The sequence below is a fragment of the Octopus sinensis genome, linkage group LG6 (genome assembly GCF_006345805.1).
Source record: "Octopus sinensis linkage group LG6, ASM634580v1, whole genome shotgun sequence".
Classification (NCBI taxonomy): Eukaryota; Metazoa; Mollusca; class Cephalopoda; order Octopoda; family Octopodidae; genus Octopus; species Octopus sinensis.
The window spans coordinates 45660556-45685214 of NC_043002.1; the positions used below are offsets into that span (position 1 = coordinate 45660556).

Consider the following 24659-nt stretch of genomic DNA (forward strand, 5'->3'; position numbering starts at 1 on the left):
TGTATACATACTTGATAGTCCAATCACTGCAGTATTTTTCCTGAGGCAACATCTGTTATAGATTCACCATGTTAAAAACACAATGCATATTAGGAAGAGACAAAAATTCGTTCCAATAGCAGCTAGCAAGAGCACCAGATGAATTTTGGTCATTTTAGGCTATTTCAATGATGAATCTAGCCACATGCTCAGACAAGAATTTGTCATCTCAGATATAGGAAAAGGGGTCAGTGTTTGTTTCCTAAGGTTATCAAGTTTTGATTTGTCCAATGCTCCATTCATATCAGGGTTTAATATTTGATTTTGTCTAGTTCTGCTTGTTTGAGTTTCAAAGAAGACTGATAGTTATTACCTTTTGAAGTCATCTCTACATATTTTCTATAAAAATTAGAGCCTGCCCTGAAAGTTATGTTTCATATATGAATACTTCTATGTAAACAATGTGATCGAGAATAGGTAATGGGTGCATATGCATATTTCTTCAGCACTACATCTAACTCATTAACCATTCACTTATAAGCCTTAAATATACTTGGTTGGATGTTATGGTAGCATAACAAAATACAGTGTCCCTAGCAGCTGCCAGGAATGTGTTTAATATGTAAAATCAGTATATTCAATTGTGTTACACCACTAAAATTAGCAGTTATTTAAACAATGTGTTTGTAGATGGTTAATGGGTTGAATGTGATGTTGAAGAAGGAGCAAGAACCCCTGAAATATGCATGTACACCCATTCCCTATTTTGTATTTTCGATTGCATTGTTTACATAGATGTATTCGTATATGAAATGTAACTTTCAGTGTTGGCTCTAATTTCTATAGAAAATCTGTAGAGATAACTTGAAAAAGTGATATCACACTGCTAACACAGGTAGGACACAATATTGACTTATAAGCCTTTAATATACTTGGTAGTATGTTATGGTTGCATAACAAAATATGGTGTCCCTACCAGTAATTAATATGATAATTATTATATATCTCAGCTAAACACAGTGACTGAAAAAAAATCAAATCAATTTCTGGTTTCCATTTATTTCTTTTTTCTTTTAATGTTATCTCATGTTTATTCCATTGTATCTTAGAACAAGAACAGGAGGCTTTGATTCTCAACTGTGCTACTTGTGAAATGACATTTTTCTCTGCATGGAGCCTTGTGCAACACTGTCAGACAGAACATAGTCTGGCTTTGTTCAAAGATGGTAGACAAATCGTAAGTATACCGCAAGTTTAAATGTATCAAATGTATACTTTTCAGACAAAAAGCTGAATGTTATATTTCTTACGTATTTCTTCTCACAAATAATAATAGATAAATAACACTCTCTTTTTTTTTATCTTTCACTCATATCAATATTTTCCCTTTTTTGTTTTTCCGTAGTAAAGCTATTATTTGGGATATTAACTTTAGTGAGTCTTCAGAATTTTAAAAATCATTTACCAAATTTTAAATGTGAAGTAAGGATCTTAAGCTCTTATAACTGAAATTGTCTCTTAAAAACAAAATGAGAGGGGTGGGAGATTTTAGACTATGCAGCCATTAGGAAACTTTATTTTCACTTTAAAATGTTTATCTTTATATGCTCTGAAAATACTAGGTGAAATGGAAACAAGTGTATCACATATTTATTTTGTCTCGCAATTGATGAACAATGTTGGTTGCAAGTTTTATAATAGGCCGATCTCTGATTCACTGTATTCTGACAGCAAGAATGCTAAGAAAGAGTCTATAACTAAGAACAAATTCGCTTAAAGGATGCTGGTGTTTTGGCTTACTTACCAATGTTTATATCTTTCATCAATATTCTCTCTCCCTCCCCTCCCTCTTCTCTCTCTCACACATGCATGTGTTTGTCAAAAGATATTATTCATAGATGCACATGCATACACACCATAGGTTTCTCTATGTTTTTTTCTATCTTCAGTTACATTGTGTACATAAATGTATTCTGTCAACCAAATCCATCCACAAGGTTTTGGTTGGCCTGGGTCAGTAGTAGAAGACACTTGCCAGGGTGCCAAGCAATGGGACTGAACCAGTACCATGTGGCTGACCATCTTCCTTAGAATTATTGCAGATACTAAAAAACATCTATTGATTGTAGAACCTTTGTTTCCTAGTACTCATTACATTGGTTTAATTTAGAATAAAGGGATTTGAAACAGGAAAAAAAAACAAAGAGTAAACATTTTCAAAAGATATTTAAACATTTGAATAAGTACCACCAAATAATGTTGATTTCCGTTACCTCGGCACAGCAAATTTTTACAAATAAGAGGTTCATAATCTCAAATTCCACTGAAGTTGAGAATTGTTCCATTTCTCCAGAGTGAATAAAAATAATTAGAGAAACAACATCCTATGAGGTTTTAGATCTGGAGTAAATGTGTGAATCTCTATTCAAATCCCAAAGGCTCCCTCTCAACACATGACTATGATGTTCCTCAACTACTACTCATTGTCAGAGATGCAGATATTGTCAGCCACTAAAGGACATGTTCAAATGGTTATGGTCAAGCAACTGAAAAGCAAATCTGTGGTATTGAGCAAAATTTTTGCTATAATGATATTTCTGCTTCAATAACTCAGCACTAAATCTGTCTGAAATGTAATGAAAAATAGGTCAGTTTGAAAACATTGATGCCTGGTCATGAAAGCAAAGTTTGAACGGAATAGTAGTAATTTTCTTTGATTTCTAGATAGCAGCTATCAAGAAATAACACTTACTATCAAAGACAAAAATAAAAGAAATTTTATTACAGTGTAATGTTATTACTTTTAACCTTTTTTCTATTAAAAAGAATCCAACCTAAATTAACCCTTTAGATTATTCTATCATGTAGTGCTTTTTCATTTAGATTGTTTTTAATTAATGTATTTTTTTGTAGCTTTGAAATTTTAATGATGTGATTGTATATTTTTAGAATAGCATTGAAGGGTAGGTATGACAGGCTGGATCTGGTTAGTTAGAACATAAAACAAGTTGCATATTTGGGCCGGAAGTGGCTAGTTTAAATGCCAAAGGCTTAGTACAAGTGTTAGTTTGAAGGTTTGGTGGAAATGCATTAATTTCCGTATTGTAGCTTTTTTTTTTTTTGCATCTGATTTTTCCCTTTCAGTTAGATGATTCTAATGGCACCAGTGTAAAAATAGAATTATCATCTAATGATACAACTCAAAATTCAACTGCAGTAGAAGTCAAACAGGAACCTAAAGATCAGTAGTATAATGGTAAATATTTAAAATTTTTCTATTATTTACTTTACTTTTTGTATTATTTACTTCGCTTTTATTTTCGTATATTTAAAATTGCATTTTATTATTAGAAAATCTGTTACACTTCGTATTTTAACTGAAATGTTTTATTTTATTTTATTTATTTATTTCAGGAGCTGCTATAATTTTAACTTTGAAGTACATTTCACTGAAAATCCAACTGTTTTCCATTTTGGGTGTAGAATTTTCAAAGAAATCCACATATCCTATTACCCTTTCATATCATCTTTTATTGAAATTATAACTTAAGACTATACACACACACATATATCTCTAGAATTTCTGGCATGTTTCGAGAAATTTTCATGCCTGTGTTTTTTTCTCTCATTGTTTATACAGAGGATCTTCTGAAATTATTCTGTAAATCTTTCAGTGATAGCGAGCATTGTAGAAAATCAAACCAAATACCTTAGAGTATTTAGTTTCACCCTTTTCTATGCTGAGTTTAAATCTCACTTCAGCTGACTTTTAACCTTTCATCCTTATGAAAGCAGTAAAATATAAGTGACAGTAATATATTACTGTTGGGAAAGAGTTATTTTAATTACTTATACTTCTTCCTATACGAAAATTTCCCTTGTATTCAATGGGAAACAATATAATCTTCATCATCATTAATATTATGAATAGTAGGATGGTGGATGGCAGAATCAGTCAAGCACTGAGGTTTGGTTTCATCTTTTAAAGCTCTGATTTCAAACCCTGTCTGGGTTGACTTTACCAATAGTCCTGCCACAGTTGATAAAATAAGTACCAGTAACATTGATTCTTCATTCAATTCACTATACATCTCTCCTACAAACTTGTGGCCTTGCGCCATAATAAATCTTCGTCGTTGTTTTTTTTTTAACCATTATTATTATGAAATGTATTAGTACAGCAATTAGAAGTATGTTGTGTAGAAGTGTTTTATATTATTTGAATAACATCGAAAATGGAATACAAACATTCAGTTTTAATTTCATTTCATTTCATTCTCAAAATAATTTTTACAAAGAGTTCATTTTAAACACCTCTATTGTAATTTATATAATATCAAAAATAAAAAGCCCCTCCATATTTGCTGTTGAATGTGCTACTGAGTATTATTAGCAAAAAGTAGAAGTATTTGAACTTCTCTTGTTCAACAAATTATTTATATACTTATTAATAATGCAGGTATTATTTAATTGCTACACTCACTACCATAAAAAAAAAAAATGAAAAGAACTTGAGTCACACTGGAAGACTTCAGTAGAAGATAACCAGATTATTTGTTCCTTCTCTTATTTATTTTTATATGCATTTGTCCACAGTTGATTGTGAGTACAAGAAACATGCAAATTCTCTTCAACAATGCTACTTGTGGAAAACAAAACAAAAAATTTCCAGTCTCATCTTTCATTAAAAATAAAAATAAATTGCAATATTCAAAAAGGACATCATTTTATATGTATTCACATGTAATAAATTTATAATGTAAGCATATGTTTTTGTTTAAATGAATTATTATTTATTTTCATCATCATCATCATACTTCTATTTTCACTGCTGATATGGAAACATAGATGAATGGTTCTATGCCAACACAGCATATTGCCATATGTCGTGTCTTTTGATATGGTTTTTATGGCTAGATGCACTTCCTATTACCAACAACTTTTCTGCTTGGATTGGCTGCATTTTATTGTGCTACTGAGGCTAACTCTCTTACTGCAAAAATCAGATATGATCACTTAGAATTTCATTACCCATAACTGTGTAAAACAGTTTTATATACAAATCTTTTTTCTGTTGAAAAATGTTATGCTTGAAGCTGCTTTATGCTTTTGTTGAGATATATCAAGTTTATTGAGGCAACATGATTTGCAGAAAATCATCATCATCATCATTTAACATCTGCCTTTCATGCTGGCATGGGTTGGACAGTTTTGGCATGGTTTTTATGGCTGGATAATACTAGCCATTCTGCAGAGTGGACTGAGTGAATTTTCCTTGGCACCAGCACAGATGAGGTCAGATTTGGCATGGTTTTTACAACTGGATACCCTTCCAAATGCCAAGCATTTCACAGTGTGGACTGGATGCTTTTTACGTTGCACCAGCACTGACAGGGTCACCAAATAACTTGCAAGACAAGGAATTTTTGAGAGGGGAGGGGGAATTGGAGGAGTTGATCTTGTGTCAGATTCTATTTTTCAGTAGATATTTAACATCCTTACTGGAATAACTATGAAATTCAATTTTGTAGTTAAAAAGATAAAGAGGTTTTCTTGACCAAGACTAGAGTCTCCTACCTGTATCATTTTTGATTCACAGTTACTGCCTTCAATGTAACTTAGAGAACCCACATCTTTTCGATTTCTTTACATATTTATTTATTATTATTTTTTGTGAGAGGTTTAGAAAAAAATAAGCATGTGAATATGACAAAACCATTTTTTTTCATTTTTGATAAAATAACGAACAGAGTAAACTATAACTTCATGTTTCTAATAATTACTTTTGTAATCATAAGCATTTTATTGGCTGTGTGGTTATGAAACTTGCTTTGTAACCATGTGATTTCAGCTTCAGTCCCACTGTGCAGCACTTTGGGTGAGTGTTTTCTACTAATAGCACCAGGCCAGCCCATACTTTGTGAGTGAATTTGGCTGATGGAAACAATGGAAGCCAATGTATATAAATTGTGCCAAGGCTATTGTTCACAACAGAAAATGTGCAACCTGTGAAAAGGTGTGCCTTTCAGTTGGAGGATTAAAAAGGCATGTCGAAAGACCTCATAATGTGGCACCTGTTCCCTCTGCCAGGCAGCACAGAATGTGCAAATCTTTGGCCGGGTTCAAGAGTCATACAAGGACCTCATACTTCATCATCAATGACTTATTTCAATGATTCTTTCTAGCAATGGGTTCATTTACAAGAAAGCTGCGACTATGTATGTATCAAAAGGATGTGTTATAATACTATTCCACAGCCAAACCAACAATCCAATTATACTGTGTCACATACACAAAAACAGCCATACCAACAATCCAACATACCTCCATCATCAGCTGCCCCGTATATATGTGTCCCACTTACCACTTGACAACCAGTAATGATTTGATTACACCCTCATAACTTAGTGGCTTGGCAAAAGAAACTAATAGAATAAATACTGAGGTTGCTTTGTTCAACTAACCCTTCTAGGCAAGTGCTCTATGATGGCTGCAGTCCAATGACTAACTGTAAAAAGTGATTAGGCAGATGTTTTAATGTAAAGGCACTGTTGATTTAACCCTTCAGCATTCAGATTATTGTCTAATGTAATACTTATTCACATTGTTTTGAATTAATCATGCATTGTCTCCTAACTTTCAGATTTTGATGTTGCAGTTGTTTACTTTTATAATGACATTGTAGGCTAGGTGCAAGAGGCTGGATCTTGCCAGTTTGAACATAAACCAAGCAGAATATCTGGGCTGGATGGCCAGTTTAAATGCTAAAGAGTTAATCAAGCCTTGTATTTATTTTTCTATGGATCTGTATCATCTTCATATCAGCATTAGACATTAGTGAAAGAAAATGTAATCCCCTCATTGATTTGACTTCGACTTTTGGGACTTAAGAACAATAACAGACAGCAAAATATGTATTGGCTGTAGTGGTAGAGGTGGCAGCAACAATAGTAGTCAGTAATCGATGTATTCTCCTGACCTGAATGGTGCTATTGAAGTAGGAATTACCCTACAAGCTTTTGTATATTGAATTAAAATAATAATGATAATAATGAAATTACTGTATACAGTGCTCAGGTGCACCACAACTTGTCAAAAAGTGCATATAAAGTATATGCAGTAATGTACAAATGTCTGGAAAGCGAACAGTGTATGAGTCAATTACATGCTTGCATGTGTATGGAGGGGAGAAAATCAGGTGTAGTGTTGGCGAATCTCAGGAAGCATGGAAGTTTTGAAGGATGCAGTGCTCCGACAACTAACAACTGATGCCGGCAGTCTGTTCCACGCTTCAGCAACTCTTAGCGTGAAAAAATGTTTCCGAAAGTCATGGGAGCTGTGTTGTTTTCTGACTTTGTAAACATGTCCACGGGTGTTAAACAGGTGGAGTTTGAAAAGGTGCTCAGAGTTATTGTTTGTAAGATAGTTAATAATTTTATGGGTGTCTGCCAAGTCAGACGTCGGAGTTTCAATGTGTCCATGCCCAGGGAAGTAAGGCGTTCAGAATATGGCAAATGCCTGATGGAGGGTATTCTTTTGGTTGCACGTCGCTGCATGTTTGTTACATGCTTTCTCATTCCAAGTATCATGCTCTTCATCATGAGCAGAGGACACTATGTGTTTCATTGATCTGCAATGCTGAACTTGACAATTGTTTTATAACTAAGCCTGGAAAGAAACTTTTCTATAGTCAACAAGGGAACATCTGCACGGTAATTCATGATAACTGCTAGAAAAACAGGTAGTTGCATAAATCTCCCTTGAACCAAACTCTACTTTTAATTCTAACATCATAAAACCAAGGTGCTGTGTAAAAACCACTGGTGCCATATAAAAAGCACCCAGTACATTCTGTAAAGTGGTTGGTGTTAGAAAGGGTATCCAGCTGTAGAAACCAGACCAAAACAGACTGGAATGTGGTGCAGGCCCTGGTCTTGCCTGATTCTGTCAAGGTGTCCAACCCACGCCAGCATGGAAACCTAATGTTAAATGATGATAATAATGATCTTTTGATGCCAACCCCCTTAAAAACTACTTCTGGTTATACGATAAAAACTTAATACTTAAAATGATTTAAATTATAACTTTCCATTAACATCTCATGTTGATTTATATCCTAACTCAGTAATGGCTAAGTTATATTACTAAATCATTATTTTTAAAATGAATTGAAATAAAAGGCTGTGTGTTTCAGCAGAATTGTAGTAATGAAAGGGTTAAAAAGAAAAAAAATGGAAAATATTGATGAATGTAATCATAGATGTATGAAAAGACAAAATGACCATTGAGATCACTGTGATAATAATAGTTCTGCTCAAATTGGGCTGAAATGAGACTGAGTACCAACAAGTTTTCTAATGAAAGTAGAGTAGGTTAAGCATTTATTAAGGATGTTTGTAATCTGGAAAAATGAAACTGACTTTTTATTGCACTTCTGTGAGATAATTTAATGTTGATTCATAGATTAGTCTTGTGATACTTAACACTGAATGAAAAAAGAGAACAACCTTTTAACAGGATTTTATAGCTTGTATTCCACTCACAAAGCTGCCCATAAAACCTGGCAAAAATGATATCCTAGTTGAATATAATACTGATTGTTGTAACATAGTAAATACTTGCCTAGTATCATCTTGACACTTACTATGATATTTGAACTCGATTCTGTTGAGCTTCTGCTGTTTTGACCATCTCCACAAACTGCAAAATTATTGGTGTAACTGAAGACTTTTGTTGTTCAGTCCCAGATCAGCTCTGATATTGCAACCCCCCTCTCTCTCTCATAAACACACACAAACCACATTAGGTGGGGAGATTAGTTGATAGCACCTCAAAACAAAACTAGGGAAAAAATAATTCCGAGGTCGGGGGGTGGGGATTTCCCTGATGTAAGTTGACTGGGAACCTGGAGCTATAAATAGTGATGAGCTCCTCAAACTGCACAAATTGTGTATCATGTTCTTTGTCTTTGTTGTACACATTTCTTACAAAAGATTTAATGCTCTTAGCTTAGACTTTTTTGGGGGCAACCAGATTGAAGTCTGCCCATAGACCCACAACCCTGAAAACCACAACTTAATCCATGCAATGTCCTATTGGGATATAATAAATACACATGGAAATATGGGGAATCAGTTGATCGATTGGTTACAGAAACAAAAACAGTTCGAAAATATCCCCAGTATTCTGTATTAACAACTGCATAAGATCCATTTTTGCCCATTCAGCAGACAGAAACCACAGTTCAAACACCAGAATCTACAGTATATATATATATATGTACATGACTGGTTCTCGAACTTTTGGCATCACCTTCCCCTTTTACTATGTTTGGGATGCTATTCCTCCCTATTGTTAGGTCATTCCTCTTATTGATTATCCAAGAGGTGCATTTCAACTAGTTTACCTATTTTCAGCAGAAGAATTTTAATAGCATCCCAAAATGTACAGAAGTTTCTGTCAATTGGGCCACTAGTATGCACTGAAAACCACAATTTTAGTAGAAATACCATCTTCTCTTCCTCCACTGAAAGTTTGCCGTCCTTTTTCCTGAATCCCTGATACATAACATGACAACAAAAAAAATTATATAAGAAATTATTTATTCACAAAAGCAGACCATCTGTCACTTTATTTACAGCAAAGTAACCAGCTCTTCTATGTTCAGCTCTCTTTTGGAGAGGGCAACCTTCATTTCTGGAGTGACATCCAGTCAATTTCATGACTTTGTTTTCATGGCAAGGAAAGTAGGAAACATGACCTCACACTCATAGGTGGTTGGAAATAGCATCAGTACTTTAAGAGACATCCTTGCGGCATCAGGATATGACCGTGTCATTTCAATCCAAAAGTCAGAACAGCACATTTCACAGAAAAAACATTTTGCACCTCCATCATTGACCAAATCAATGAACTGCTTTCAAATTAAATTGTCTTCTGTTGGCAGATCGCTAACAGAGAGTACAAAGGGGTTCCTGATAAAGTGGAAGTATTTGTCAAAGTCATGAAGATCAGGAAAATAAAGAAATTCTCTCCCTGCCAAGTATTGACATGTTGTTTCATGAGTTCAATGATATCATCATTGACTTGAACCTCGTTTTCATCAATAAACATGTTTAGTTCAGTAAACAATGCAAAGTTCTTTCTATCCAACTTTGGGTGCCAAAGTTCAAGCTTCATTTTGAAAGCAGTTTTTCATGAGAATGAAACATGATTATATTTTTCCCTTGCAGTGAAAGATTGATGGCATTCACTGACTCAAATATGACCAGCAAAAATGCCAAGCAGATCAGAAAACGAACATCAGAGAATTTTGGCATGCAAATCTGGCTTGCAAAAAATCATGGACTCCTTTTTGTAGAAGGTAGATCCTCATTATTGTTTTTCATCTCGAAAGCCATCTCACTTGTGTTTCAAATTCAGAATCACTTTCTTTGCACAACTTCGAAAACAGACGGGAGTGGAATGTGTTCACTTTGGTGAAGTTCACTGCTGTAATTGCATAATTCAGAACATTTTTTAACTCATCAGGCATGGTTTTCTTCATTAGTGCTTGTTGATAAATTGTGCAGTGTTTATCAATAGCAGTTGGGGATTTTTCTTTCACCTACGTCTGAAAACAGGAACAGCAGCCAAGCATCTCTGGAACACCATCAGTGACATGCTCCCAGTTGATATTATGTGCCTCAAAAGATTTGTCCACTTTGTTAAATATTTTCCTTGCGATTGTTTCAGTGCTGAGGGTTTCGCAAAACAGGAATTCGTCCTCCATGTGATTGTTATGTACATAATGTACTTAGATGCAAAGTTAGGCTAAGTTGGAAACATCTGTCATTTCATCAAGCTGGATCACGAAATAATTCAAAAGTGAATTGTGAATTTTAGAAATCAACTGTGACAAAATGTTATCAGACAGCTCAGTTATTTGCCTAGTAACAGTACTGTTTGAGAGAGAGATATGCTTCAGCTTCTGAAGTTCAGAACTTCCTAGTACATTCGATATGATAACTTTGTGGCAAGACAATATCAACTCTTTGCCATTATTGTGGGGCATTTTAGCAACAGCTATTTTCTCTGTAGCCTAATAAGATGCTTTCAAATCAGCTGTAATGTCCAGTAAAAGCATTCCCATGTTATCAAGTCTGGATTTTGTCAATCTGTTGGCTTCACATCTGAAGAAGTCGATATCTCTATTTATTGAACTGGGATGTTTCATTTCAACTAGCTGAGCTTTAGTGAAGTAGACGACAAATCCTCAGAGCACAGAATGCTCTGTAGTTTCCTTCTCCACCAGACTTTATCACAGTAAAACTCCATTTTCCTTTTTTGAGGTATTATAAAAAAATGACAAAATTCAGTAAACCAATTTAATGCAACTAGATTGTATATTTATTTCGAATTTATTATACACTTTAGGTGTGCATATATGCCTTAGTGTAGCTAGCTTTTGGATGTACTAATTAACTATAAAGCTCTCACTATTAATTATGGAAGAAATCCAAAGTGCATGTGAATGTTGTTTTGTCCATAGATAAACCTCTGTGAATCAATGATAACTGTTGAGAAGACAGTTCTGTCAGAGCTCACTACCATGAAAAACAACCATGCCTTATAAAGCCCAGCCATCATGCAGGATGAGAATGAGTATCTGGCAAAGGGCAAGGTCATGTGGGAACATGCACCAGCAAGGATAACAATGGCAAGAGACATACAAACGTGTGGATTGCAATAGTGGAGTGGTGAATCATGTGAGCGTAGAATACCGACAGCACATGCATGATCATGTTACACCCACATATTTTCCATTGTCCAATCACACTTGATGTACAAGTGTAATTAGCAAATGAGTGTGTAGGAGTGGCACGGGTTATTGAGGGCAATGACAAAAAAGATGATAGCATGCAAAATATTGAAATTCTTGAAATTTTAAAACTTAACTGTCTCAAGTCACCCATTTTCATGATACTTCAGCATCCTTTCACAGTCTCCTAGGACAGTGCTTCTTAAACTATCTCATGTGACATACTGGCAGTTTTCTTTTCCAATGTACCGGTAGCTGATGGCTTGCGGACCACCACTTTGAGTAGCACTACTCTAGGGGATCATGGCCTCTAGTTTGAGAACCACTGTAGTTCGCTTGAAGCATTGTGTATTGTTTGTAAAAAATAATGTGTTTTGAATAGCACAACAATGGACTATAATAACTGTTATGATTTAGCAGTGACTCGATCAATGAAGAAGGAATTTTTATATTCCGAAATATTATATCAAACTATGGAAGATTAAATTATAACAGTTATTATAGTTACAGAGATGTACTTGCATAGTAAGTGACCTGATCTGAGATTGTGTGCTGGAACAAAAATAATTGCAGCGTGGAAGGTGTTTATAAGCAATTTAAGAAACACACAAAAACCGTTAGATTTACTTCAATATTTATATTTAATTTTGTCAGTGGACAGGTCACGGTCTCAAAGCGCCGAAAATATTTTGGCAAATTAAATTTAAAAGTTATTATAAGTTCATTGTTGTTATTCTAGTGCATTGTTGTGCTATTCAAAACACATTATTTTTTACATATATATATATATATATATATATATCACCATCATCATTATCATCATTTAACGTCTGCTATCCATGCTGGCATGGGTTGGACAGTTTGACTGAGGACTGGCAAGCCAGTAGGTTTCATCAGGCTCCAATCTGATCTGGCAAGGTCTGTACAGCAGGATGCCCTTCCTAACGCCAGCTACTCTGAGATCAGCTTGTATTATTTCTTATAACTTGTATTGTTTTGGCTCCCCACAAAATTATAAAACACACACACATACACACTTATCCTGACTTTTTTTATATTCTATATATTCCCCATGAAATAATCTTCATGGAGTGGATTTACTGGATTTGAACTCATAGGAGTTTACATTATTTTCCTTCATATTGATTTATTATGTGGTTTGTAGCCAGGTCCACTAAAGGAGTTTTTGTGATTACCACTAGATTATATAAATCCATATACTGTACATTAAATGTGTGTGTGCATGTATGTATGTACGTACGTACAGGATTGGGTTTTTTTTTTCGTAACAAATTCACTGCATTTTTGTCTGGAAATATGACAATCAAATTAAAATGTTATAACACAATATGGAAGTACACATCATTACTAATAAACAAGAATATTGTATAATTAGTTGAAACAGAAAAAGAAAACTTATGTTATGAGAGAGAAGAGAAGTGTAATATTCCTAGTAGAACCAACCTTGCATCAGAAAGAGAAGAAATGCTTGTGTTGCTAGGTAAATAGACTGGCAGTTGTGTGAGTGAGAAAAAAATTACTATAATTAGTCTGCAATCAGCAAGATATTGGTGTAGCCAGGCTTGTTTACCCTAATACTATATTTTCCAGCACAATAGTCAAATTTTTCAGACCATAATTTGTAACTAAAAAGAAGGTAGGTTGACATATTGTGAGACAACTCAGGCAGATTCAGCATGACACAAAGTGTGATGAGACTGGCCTTCTGAAATACAGGTACTACTCATTTTTGCCAGCTGAGCAATGTGAAATAAAGTGTCTTGCTCAAGAACACACCACATCGCCAGGAATTGAATTCGTGACCTTATGGTTGTAAGTCAAACACCCTAACCACTAAACCATGTGCCTCCTAATACATTATCAGTTATTCATCAAAAGTACCGGAGGATAATTGGTTCCGACAAGAACAATTCTTTTGGTTATGTTGGAGGATGAAGATATAGAAAATACCAAAAGTACCAGGATACTTCAGAATCTGTGAGTCAACTTTGTAGGTGGTTTGAAGGAGTTGAAGGCTACAACATAAGCAAATGGCTGGGAGAAGTTATTGAATAATATTTCAACCTGATTTGGATTTTGAAGGAAATGACTTTCAGCATACCTTTATAAATGCTGGCACCTGAAAAACAAACGAAGGTGATATTCAAGAATGGTTTTAAATTGATAAAGGTGATCCTGTCTTTCAAGTCCTCACTGATGAAGAATTTGTGAATGAGGCTCTACATAGCTAGGCAGGATAACAGGAAGACACTGAGATAGAGGAAGTTACACCAAAACAGCCAACACTGTTTAGAATGTGGAATCACATGGACATTACCATCTGTTACATAGGAATATATTTTGATTCTGTGATTGAGCCTTACTATGAAAATTTTCAACCATTTAGAGCAGTCGTAATTAAGAATGATGTCAGAGCAAGAAACAATTGATTTTCAATCTGCTACATAGGAATATCTTTTGATTCTGTGATTGAGCCTTACTACGAACATTTTCAACCGTTCAGAGCAGCTGTAATTAAGAAATGACGTCAGAACGAGAAACAATTGAGACTGGATGTTTTCGTTGAATTAACTTCTCTGACTCCCACTCATATTTCAACTCCAGCATTCTATAAATAACATTTGTTTACAAGTAAGCAGATGTTACCAGTGTCACAATTTGTGTACTTTTCAGAAGAGTCTGCAGGTGATGGATTCTACTTCATCTACACATTCAGGAACTGAATAAAAAACTACTCATATTGGTTATAGCAAAATACTCTTTAACTACACAATAAAAAAGGTACATAAAAATTATATGTTCTTTATGATAATTTTAAAATTATATATTGTGCAGTAGTGCATATCATATAAAAGCTTTTTTTAAAAAAAACTGTACAAAATGATTCTGAGGTTACCGTCAGTGTAACATAGTTTTTGGTACTAACAGTCACACATCCTTATTAGTCAGCTGAATCTAGGAGTTACTCTGTCTGCCTGTCTGTCTCTCTCTATATATATATAAATATATATATATATCAATACGTAATTGTAAGCTCCAAGGATCTAAGTGTAGGAAGTTTGTACGCTTTGGGCAGTCTGATGAGTAGTTGGCTGGGTTCCCCTTGTTGAGTAATTATTGCATCAGAGAATCTGCTAGCTAGGAAACGTATGTAGCCTGGATTTTACCTGTTCCACTACCTCATTTTGGATTTTTATCTACATATCATTTTATCCTTAGACTTGTTTCAGTCATGTGACTGTGGCCATGCTGGAGCACTGCCTTCACTGGACAGCAAAATTTGGTGCAATGAAAAGTGATGCAAAACTGAAAGCAGGCATTTTCATTGAACCCAAGATCACATAATTGATGTCTGATAGCAAATTCAGAGGTAAACTAAATCCAGTTGAGCTGACAGCATGGGATTCATTCATGTTCGTTGTACAGAACTTTCTTGGAAATCATAGAGCTGAAAACTATGCTGATTTAATAAATAACATGACAACAGCGTATGAAAGAATGGGATGCCGAATGTCCCTTAAAATGCACTTCTTACATTCTCATCGCAATTTTTTTCCAACAAATCCAGCTTCTTTCTAAAGATTTTCCCCAACTATGGCCATTCTATCTTTTTAAGTGTGTGAAATGTGACCATCCCATTTTATAAAAACATTTCAAATATAAGTATCTCATCTCTTAAAAGCATTCAAGTATGACCATCCCATTTTTATATAAATATATATTAAGAGTTGATAAATGTATTTCATCCCGTTTTTTTTTTTAAAGTATTCAGTGACCATCCTATGTTTCAAATGTGACAATCTTGTCTTTTTCTATGTCCAAATTTACCTCATGACACATTCTGCCATTTTTTTAAAAAAAATTTTAAAAGCAAGGTGCATTGGATAATGTAGTCCAGGTTATGCTGTCAGAAAAATATGAAATGGAATGATGGTCAAAGGTGGAATGGCTTTGATTGTAGGTCAACTGGATCAGAACTGACCAGGGCTAAACAACTTTATGAAGTTACGCATTCGGTAAGAAATAACAGCCAAATTGTTACTGATATGCCTTTTACCGTAAAGGTGTGTTAGATTGACTGATCAGCTATTAATCAACAGACAAATATATTAAGCTTAATTTTCTGGCTCATAAACTTTAATGGACAATACATACATACATACATACGTACATATATATGTACATACATACTTACATCATGTATGTGTGTGTGTATGTATGTATGGGGGCTAGGTGTCTTGGTGGAAGTATAGGGTCAGTGATGTCACATAAGTGGCCAAGGGGCCTTGCAGGAAGGACAGGAGCAAGAGAGATCACATGAACCGGAGGATGACGAGTATGAGCCTTTTCGCTTCAGAGCTGTTGCTCAGGATAGATATAGTGGCTATGTGGGCTCAGGGAATTTGCTGCTTGGTTCTAACCAGAGATTAGGAGGGTAGGGCACTTATGGATATATCTTATATCCCGTCTAGAAAGGTTCAACATTATGAGAAGATCTATGAGGTAGATGAGTTACATTTCTTTTCTCCATACCACAAGCTATTTCAGCCTTTGTGAATTTTTTTGTTCTCCTTTCCTGGATGATATGTCAACAAAAATAAGGATTGGTAGTGATGCCATTAGATTGTTCTGTAGTGAGGGGAATGTTATCATCTGGATTCAGAAGATTGAAGTGGTGGCCAGGCTGCAATGCATTGAAGATGTGGCAGGTCTCGTGGTTTTGTATTTGGAAGGAAATGCATTGGTGTTGTACTTCAAAATGAACTAAGCAGACCAACTGGAAGCAAAGAAGATTGAATGGTGCCTAAAAAAGAGTTTGTGGAAGGGTCACATGCTGTGTATGCCGAACTAAGAAAGGTGTGGTAGATGGGAGAGTAGGTAGATGTGTATGCAGCAGAAATTCAGAGGTTGGCCACATTCAATGGATTTACAGGGGAAGCCCTGGAAAAAGTAGTGCAGCTAGTGTTCATGAATGGTCTTTTTGACAAGATATTAGTTCAGCTGCAACAGCTGCCTGGTAACAACAACATGTTTATGAGCAAACTCATTGCTCAAGCCTGTGTGTCAATGCAAAATGCAGGGTAAAATGGTGTGGTGCTAGCAGCTAAGGAAGCCTACAGAACAGGTGGTGATCAATGAAGGATGAGCAGAGAAGAGCCTTTGTGGAATAGCCATGAATCATTTAAAGGCCAGTGCTTTAGGTGTTGGGGTACCCTCATAGTGAGGAATTTCAGAAAGCTGAAGCCCAAACCAGTTTGCTCCAGTGTAAACAGACAGGATATATCACCAGCAACTGTAGTCAGGGAAAGGAATAAAAGAGTGGTGGGTGGATTACTGTGCCACTACCTATCCCTGCAAGCAAGTAGAGGCACTCAAACAGTCACTGCTTATAGTGAAGGTCCTAGTTGGGGTGAAGGTATTACAAGTCCCTATGAATATGGGAAGCACAACAATCTTAGTAACCCTAAAAATGGCTAAAAAGTTAAATGGGATGAGTAGTATAAAGGCAGTTGATGACAGAGAGATTAGATGTAGAGGCAGCAGTGAAGTGGAGTTGGTGGTGCAGGAGAACAAGGATAAGGTTGTAAGTAATTGTGATTGACCATGTGGTGGATAGAGATGATGTGGTAATGAGTATGGATGTGGTCAGCCACCAAGGAGATGTCACTATTCATAAAGATGGGTTTATGTTTAGTAGTCTGCTGCAGAGGAGTCATGAGAGCCCTGAAGAGAAATGTGCTGCATACACAATTGTAGACAAAGATTTTCAGACTGTGTTTGACAGTCAGCAGTGGACAGTTGAGTGGGACGGGAAAGGAGGGCCCTCAACATTGAAGAATAAGGTAAGCTATTACTGATAGACTCTTAAGAGTGTTGCTAAGTGCAAGTTTGAGGGAGAGATGGAGAATATTTCAATCTTTTGGAAGGAGGTGGTAAAGAGCAGAGTGTTGCCATTAATGGTAGTGGTGCAGCCAATGAAAATCAAGTCAGGCTGGTACTGGACTTCCAAGAGCTAAATGACTATGTATCATGCCACACGGGTGGGGAGGTTACCAAAGTCTGCTGGGAAACATTGTGAGAATGGAGACAGATGACGAGAGCTTCCACAATTGTTGACTTGAGGTCAATATATCTGCAGCTACAAATTGCTGAGAAACTATAGGTGTATTAGCTGGTAAGATATAAGGGCCAAACATACTGTTTGACCAGGCTGATTCAGCACCAAAGATCATGGTGATGGTTCTCAAGTCTAATCTAGGAAAGGTAGACAAGATGAAAAAAGCCACCAACTCCTATACTGACAATATCTTAGTAGACATGAGTGTGGTGTTGGCCACAGAAGTCATAAGTCACCTAAAGAAGTTTGACTAACATAAGGTGGCGAGCTGGCAGAAACGTTAGCATACCGAGCGAAATGCTTAGAAGCATTTCGTCTGCTGTTATGTTCTGAGTTCAAATTCTGCCGAGGTCGACTTTGCCTTTCATCCTTTCGGGGTCGATTAAATAATTACCAGTTACGCACTGTGGTCAATATAATTGACTTAATCCATTTGTCTGTCCTCTCTGTGTTTAGCCCCTTGTGGGTAGTAAAGAAATAGGTATTTCGTCTGCCATTACGTTCTGAGTTCAAATTCCACCGAGGTCGACTTTGCCTTTCATCCTTTCGGGGTCGATAAATTAAGTACCAGTTACACACTGGGGTCGATGTAATCGACTTAATCCCTTTGTCCTTGTTTGTCCCCTCTATATTTAGTCCCTTGTGGACAATAAAGAAATAAAGAAGTTTGACTAACTGCAAAACCACTAGCGGTGATGGAAGGAGGAGCTGCACTAGGGCTCAAGCTGCAAAGAGACCAGGTAGATGTATTGATATTTTGGAGAGGAAATGAGATTCTGGAACTGGGTACCAGCACAAACAGATGAGCACTGTTCTTGATGTGTGGGAAACTGGTGGGTCACTATCCAAAGGCAGGTTGGCTCTGAATGGTATGTAGCTACACCAAGAGACAATTGGACAGGGTGAGCTGGGGTGGAGAAAAGTGGGAGGGAGAGGATGGTGGCTGAGATCCTAGAAAGGAGTAAGAGGACATACCAGCTTTCCAGAGGAAGCTAGTATGTGCTCAAATTGGAGAACAGGACCATATGGTGTGATGCTAGCAGCATAACAATAAGGCTCATTCTGGAAATAGGGGGTACTGAGGTGGAGGATACAGTCTGGCTTAGGAAAATGACTGATTGCAACCACATCAATGTGGCTGAATTGAACATAATGCTGAAAGGAGTAAATCTAGCCTTGAGATGAGGGCTGTGTACTATTGAAATTTGAATCAATTTGGCCAATGTGCTTGGATGGATGGGATTAGGGATCACCGATGAGAAGGGTAGTGGGAATATTAATAGAATGCCAGCTAGGGATTCTGGGAGAGTGAGCTGCTGAATTTGGTTTGAAGTTGAGTGCAGTCTTTGTGCCCTTGGATTGGACTAAGGCAGACATCCTAACCAGGCTGAAAAAAAGCCTTGTGGAAAGTGCCAGAGGATATGGAATGGAAGACAGCTGTAGTGTGTTGGCTGAGTGACTCGGAGCTAAGGAAATTGCATATCATGCATCATATGGGAGTAAATAGGATCCTGTATCTAGCCAGGAAAGTTGACTTCAACGTTACTAAAGCATTCAGAAAGTGGTTAGGAGTTGTGACAGGTGTCAATCCATCCACCCCACTCCAGGCATGCATGAGGTAGGAAACATTCCATCGAAGCGGCCAAAGAAGGCGAAGGAACCGGCGGTCGTTTCTGCACATGATCGTTCCTGTGTGGATTCTTCCTCATCTGCCTTTTCGGTCCCGGGGGTTCCCCAACCTAATTTGAGGAGCGTAGACTCAAACCCACCTGAAGACCGTTGTTCTCCCCAAAAGAAGAAACGTCGTCAAAACTCCAGTGGGGCAGATTTAGCTATGAAACCTGACCATGATAAACGGTCTCCTGTTGACGCAGAGTCACCCTTGATTTCTTCCCTGGAGACGTCCAAACCGAAGGGAACAAAATCGAAGCAGCCAAAGAAGGCGAAGGAACCGCGGTCGTTTCTGCACATGATCGTTCCTGTGCGGATTCTTCCTCATCTGCCTTTTCGGTCCCGGGGGTTCCCCAACCTAATTTGAGGAGCGTAGACTCAAACCCACCTGAAGACCGTTGTTCTCCCCAAAAGAAGAAACGTCGTCAAAACTCCAGTGGAGCAGATTTAGCTATGAAACCTGACCACGATACACAGTCTCCTGTTGACGCAGAGTCACCCTTGATTTCTTCCCTGGAGACGTCCAAACCGAAGGGAACAAAATCGAAGCAGCCAAAGAAGGCGAAGGAACCGGCGGTCGTTTCTGCACATGATCGTTCCTGTGCGGATTCTTCCTCATCTGCCTTTTCGGTCCCGGAGGTTCCCCAACCAAATTTGAGGAGCGTAGACTCAAACCCACCTGAAGACCGTTGTTCTCCCCAAAAGAAGAAACGTAGTCAAAACTCCAGTGGGGCAGATTTAGCTATGAAACCTGATCACGATAAAATCTGTTTGGATTCTCCCTCACTTGTCCTTCCCATTAATGCCATTGCTCAACCAATTCTGAACGATCTCGATGTGAGTTCATCTGGGGAGTGGTGCTCCCCCAAACCGAAGAAGAGGCAGTGCAGTTCCAAACCAGGCGGGATAATTATGACCACTAAACCCATTCCGATCGACCCCACAGGCCGACATAAGTCCGATGGCTATGAAACCACCCTTCCAATGAAGAATCGAATACCGCAGCTCATAGTAGAGAACATTTTGCCCACTCAAGATCAGCAATAATTTATGGTAAAGCTGAATCCACCTGTGATACAGGCGTAAACCGCCTAAAAGATGACATTAATTTTGTTTCCATTTTAGTTGGAGAATTGTTCTCTGTGAACGAAAATGTCAGTGTCCATAAGGTCGCTCGGCTAGGAAGATTCCAAGCGAACCCAACCTCAGATACTAGACCACGCCCAATAAGGGTAATCTTTTCTTCCGATCGGGAGGCTTCAGTCTTTCTGAACAGAGCTCAGACACATGCCTGGGAGGACCCCAATATGGGTTTTCGCGAGGAATACTCACTAAGAGAGAGAATTCGCCGGAGAAACCTAACATCCGAACTAAAGATTAGGAAACAAATGGGAGAGAAGGGTTTACGAATCCAAGATGGACAGATAATCAAGTCCTACCTCTGGTCCCATGCTGTAGTGCTGACAGGGAAAGTGATGTGAGGGCAAATCGAAGTGAAGTTGATACCCCCGTCAACGATGCTATCTCTGATACCCCTTATTCTGCTTGTTCCCCAACTCCCGCCCCTCAGACTTCACAGCTCAGCATCGTCTACACCAACTCGTGCTCCTTATTCCCAAAGTTCAGTGAACTATTTACACTGGCCATACGTGACTCCCCTGATGTGATAGCTATCACCGAGACTTGGCTGACTCCAGCAGTAAAGGACTCAGAAATCCACCTGCAGGGCTACGTCCTTTTCAGATGTGACAGAGGAAAAAGGCGAGGCGGAGGTGTTGCTGTGTATGTTAAGTCTGAGCACAAACCGTCCAGCGGTATTCTACCCACTAATGCTCAACCTACAACAAAATTCGATGCCGTCTATTGCAAGCTGAGCCTATCTGAGTTTTGCCTGCCCGTGTTGGCTGTCTACAGGCCACCTCTTGCCGACCCCCAAGACGATGCTCATTTACTCGAAGCGATAAGATTCGTTTCAGCTTCGCATGACTGTTTGGTACTAGGAGACTTCAACGCTCCCACGATCGATTGGCCCGCATCAATTTGTACAACATCTTCCCGGTTTGGCCAGGCCCTTCTTGACGTGGCTGAAGATTGTTTTCTATCGCAACATGTTGAATATCCGACAAGGCATCGGTCTGGGCAGCAGCCATCTATGCTAGATCTGGTATTCTCCCGCCATCCAAGATCAGTGTCAGACGTATCTGTGTGCGCCCCTCTTGCCAAGAGTGATCATGCGGTCCTGAAGTTCGTCATGCACACAACTTTTTCTACGCCCACGACTACTTCGCTGCCACGTAGAGTCTTCTCTGCAATTAATCTTGAAATTCTAACCGAGGCTTCCGCGCTTCTGGACTGGCGATCCCTGATGACGTTGTCCTCAGTTGACGAACTATGGTCATCCCTCAAGGCATATGTAATCTGTTTGACTGACCAGGCAGTTCCCGTTGGGCTTCCCAAGAAGAAAAAACACAAGCCCTGGGTGACGAAGAAGGTTAAACGAGAACGTCGACTCAGAGATATTGCTTGGGCTGAATTCAAAAATCTGGATTCGACTGCAGCTTTTGAGGTGTACAAAACTCAACGAGACCGAGTCGTGAAAATTGAAAAGAAAGAACGCTTCAGTTATGAATACAAAATCGCGGCAAATGCCAGTAGCAATCCAAAAACCTTCTTTGCCCATGTCCAGCGGAATTCCCGCTTGAACAACCAGATTGCAACGTTATAGACTCAACAGGCGTATCGATTGAGGACCCTTATCAACAGAGTCAATTATTTGCCGAGGATTTTTCAACTATTTTCAAACAAGATGATGGTCGTGAACCCCCTCCATTTGATAGATCGGTACCTCCAATGCTTCGATTGGTCATCACGCGGGACGAAGTTAAACGTGTTATTCAAGGCCTCGATGTCAACAAGGGTCACGGCCCTGACGGCATACACCCACGGGTTATCAAAGCGTTGGCTCCGGTCATCTGCGAGCCCTTAACACGACTATTCAATATGTCATTGGCGACGGGTGTTATACCTGCAGACTGGAGAACAGCGATAATCTGCCCAATTTTCAAGAAAGGGAGCCGCGAAGACCCGCTTAACTACCGACCGGTTTCCCTTACATCAATAATCAGCAAGATGTTCGAAACCATCCTTAAGAAAAGTATGATGCTCCACCTCCTAAAAACAGCCTCTATCTCTGATTCCCAACACGGCTTCGTGCCGAAGAGATCATGCTTGACCAACTTACTAGTAATGGAAGAATTGGTGACGCGCATCCTCGATGATAGTGATGCTGTTGACATCGTTTTATTGGACTTTGCCAAAGCTTTTGACTCGGTAAACCACCGCCTATTACTTGTCAAGCTTCAAGCATATAGTTTCCATCCGGATATTGTACAATGGGTTGGTGCCTCCCTCTCAGATCGCTCCTTCCAAGTCCAAGTTAATGGTTCGCGGTCCGACGTCTCCAGTGCGAGCAGTGGCGTGCCTCAAGGTTCAGTGCTTGGGCCCTTGTTGTTCTTAGTCTTCATAAATGACTTGCCCGACGACCTCAAGCAACACACCCTTCTATTTGCCGACGATATCAAACTGGTCGCTCCTCGCGGTAATATAGAGGATCTTCGTCGATGCCTCCACCAAATTTGGAAGTGGTCTAACGATTGGGACCTGTGTCTGAACGTGTCAAAGTGCTGTCATCTGCCTGTCGGCTCTACTCCTGCAACTCAACTTGATTTCGAGCCGGGTCGTCTGCTGCTGGAGAGGACCGATCAGGTAAAGGACCTGGGTATCTTGGTGGATTCCTCCTTTTCGCCTTCGGCCCAGTGCGTCCATGCTGCCAACAAAGCACGCGGAATTCTGTTCTTGATTCGACGGTCATTCGGAATGCTCACAGCAGCCATATTCCTACCACTCTATGTCACGCTGGTGAGACCCATATTGGAGTATGGGATTCAAGCCTCTTCTCCTTATCTCCTCAAAGACATACAGCATCTCGAAAGAGTCCAGAAGCTGGCTACCCGCATGGTTCATGGTCTCAAAAATTTGTCCTACGAAGAAAGGCTGAGGACGCTTGACCTTTATTCTCTTGAAAAACGCCGCCGCCGTGGTGATCTCATTCTCGCCCACAACATCATAAGCGGAAAGTGTAACCTCTCGAAAGAGCTGTTCTTCACTCCTGCTCCAGAGCGTCGGCTGCGGGGTCATTCCGAAAAGCTCTACCTGCGACGATTTCATCTCAATCGAAGGAGAGGAGCTTTCTCCGTCCGGGTTGCGGATTCATGGAACAAGCTGCCAGACGAGATGGTGAAGATGCCGACGACCGCTTTGTTCAAAGCCTCCCTGGACCTCAAGTGGCCTGAACTCTTTACATGAACACCACCCTGTACTTAACTCCATGTCCCCCTACATGGCCTTGCTATTTGCTTTTGAGCCAAATTAACTAACTAACTAACTAACTAAGTACAACTGGAATCAATTGGCAGTGGATGTGACATATTACTGGCAGGAGACGTATCTCTTGATGGTCAGCTGTGAACTGGGGTGGATGGCAATACGAAAGGAAATCAAAACAGGGAGAGCAGATGAAGTTGTATGAATCCTGAATGAGATATTCCTGGAGCAGGGCTCTGTGGATGAATTGCTAATGGACAATAGTATTGCATTTCACTCAGAGGTGCTGAAGGAAATGCTTGATGCAGAATGTGAACTGCTTTTTTAGAGTGGTATATAAGTGGAAATGGGATTGTGGAGAGAGACGCCATCACATGATGAAGGCTATGATAGAGGGGATAAATCTCACTAACTGAAGCAGTGTTTTGGTATATGTCAACCTGGTAAGGATAGGATGAGGAGTTGGTGTCACACATTGTGATATTCAGATATGGAAGACAACATTTGTGTATGGTATCACAGCGACTTGAAGAAGAAAGAGCTGTGAATTCTTGAAATTCTTAGTGGATGGAATGCTGCATCATGTCTTGGATGTCCACAGGATCATTGAGTTGTTGTACAACAAAGGAGGAGGGAGTGTGAGCAACACTCCATCTCTGTTGGGGCCACAGAGAGAGAGAGAGAGAG

The 24659-nt window shown here is 38.6% G+C and overlaps 1 protein-coding gene and 1 long non-coding RNA gene across 6 annotated transcripts in view; one reads left to right on the forward strand and one right to left on the reverse strand.

Annotated features, from left to right (window-relative positions):
* The window catches only part of LOC115212971, a 48612-nt gene extending 43948 nt beyond the window's left edge, over positions 1–4664 (forward strand). For all 4 annotated transcript variants that reach the window (XM_029781833.2, XM_036503861.1, XM_036503860.1 and 1 more), the window contains exons 6-8: positions 1089–1216; positions 3124–3235; positions 3394–4664. In XM_029781833.2, the coding sequence (XP_029637693.1) occupies positions 1089–1216; positions 3124–3228 (233 nt within the window). In that variant the 3' untranslated portion in view covers positions 3229–3235; positions 3394–4664. The remainder of the gene's footprint in view (positions 1–1088; positions 1217–3123; positions 3236–3393) is intronic.
* Positions 4665–5305: 641 nt separating this feature from the next.
* Positions 5306–24659, reverse strand: LOC118763726. 2 transcript variants are annotated; one of them, XR_004999481.1, is made up of 4 exons: positions 24642–24659; positions 17944–17949; positions 9263–9272; positions 5306–5450 (listed from the first exon to the last, which is right to left on the reverse strand). It is a non-coding gene; the product is annotated as an uncharacterized LOC118763726 (long non-coding RNA). The 2 variants fall into 2 exon arrangements; XR_004999480.1 differs by lacking the exons at positions 17944–17949; positions 24642–24659 and adding an exon at positions 13447–13457.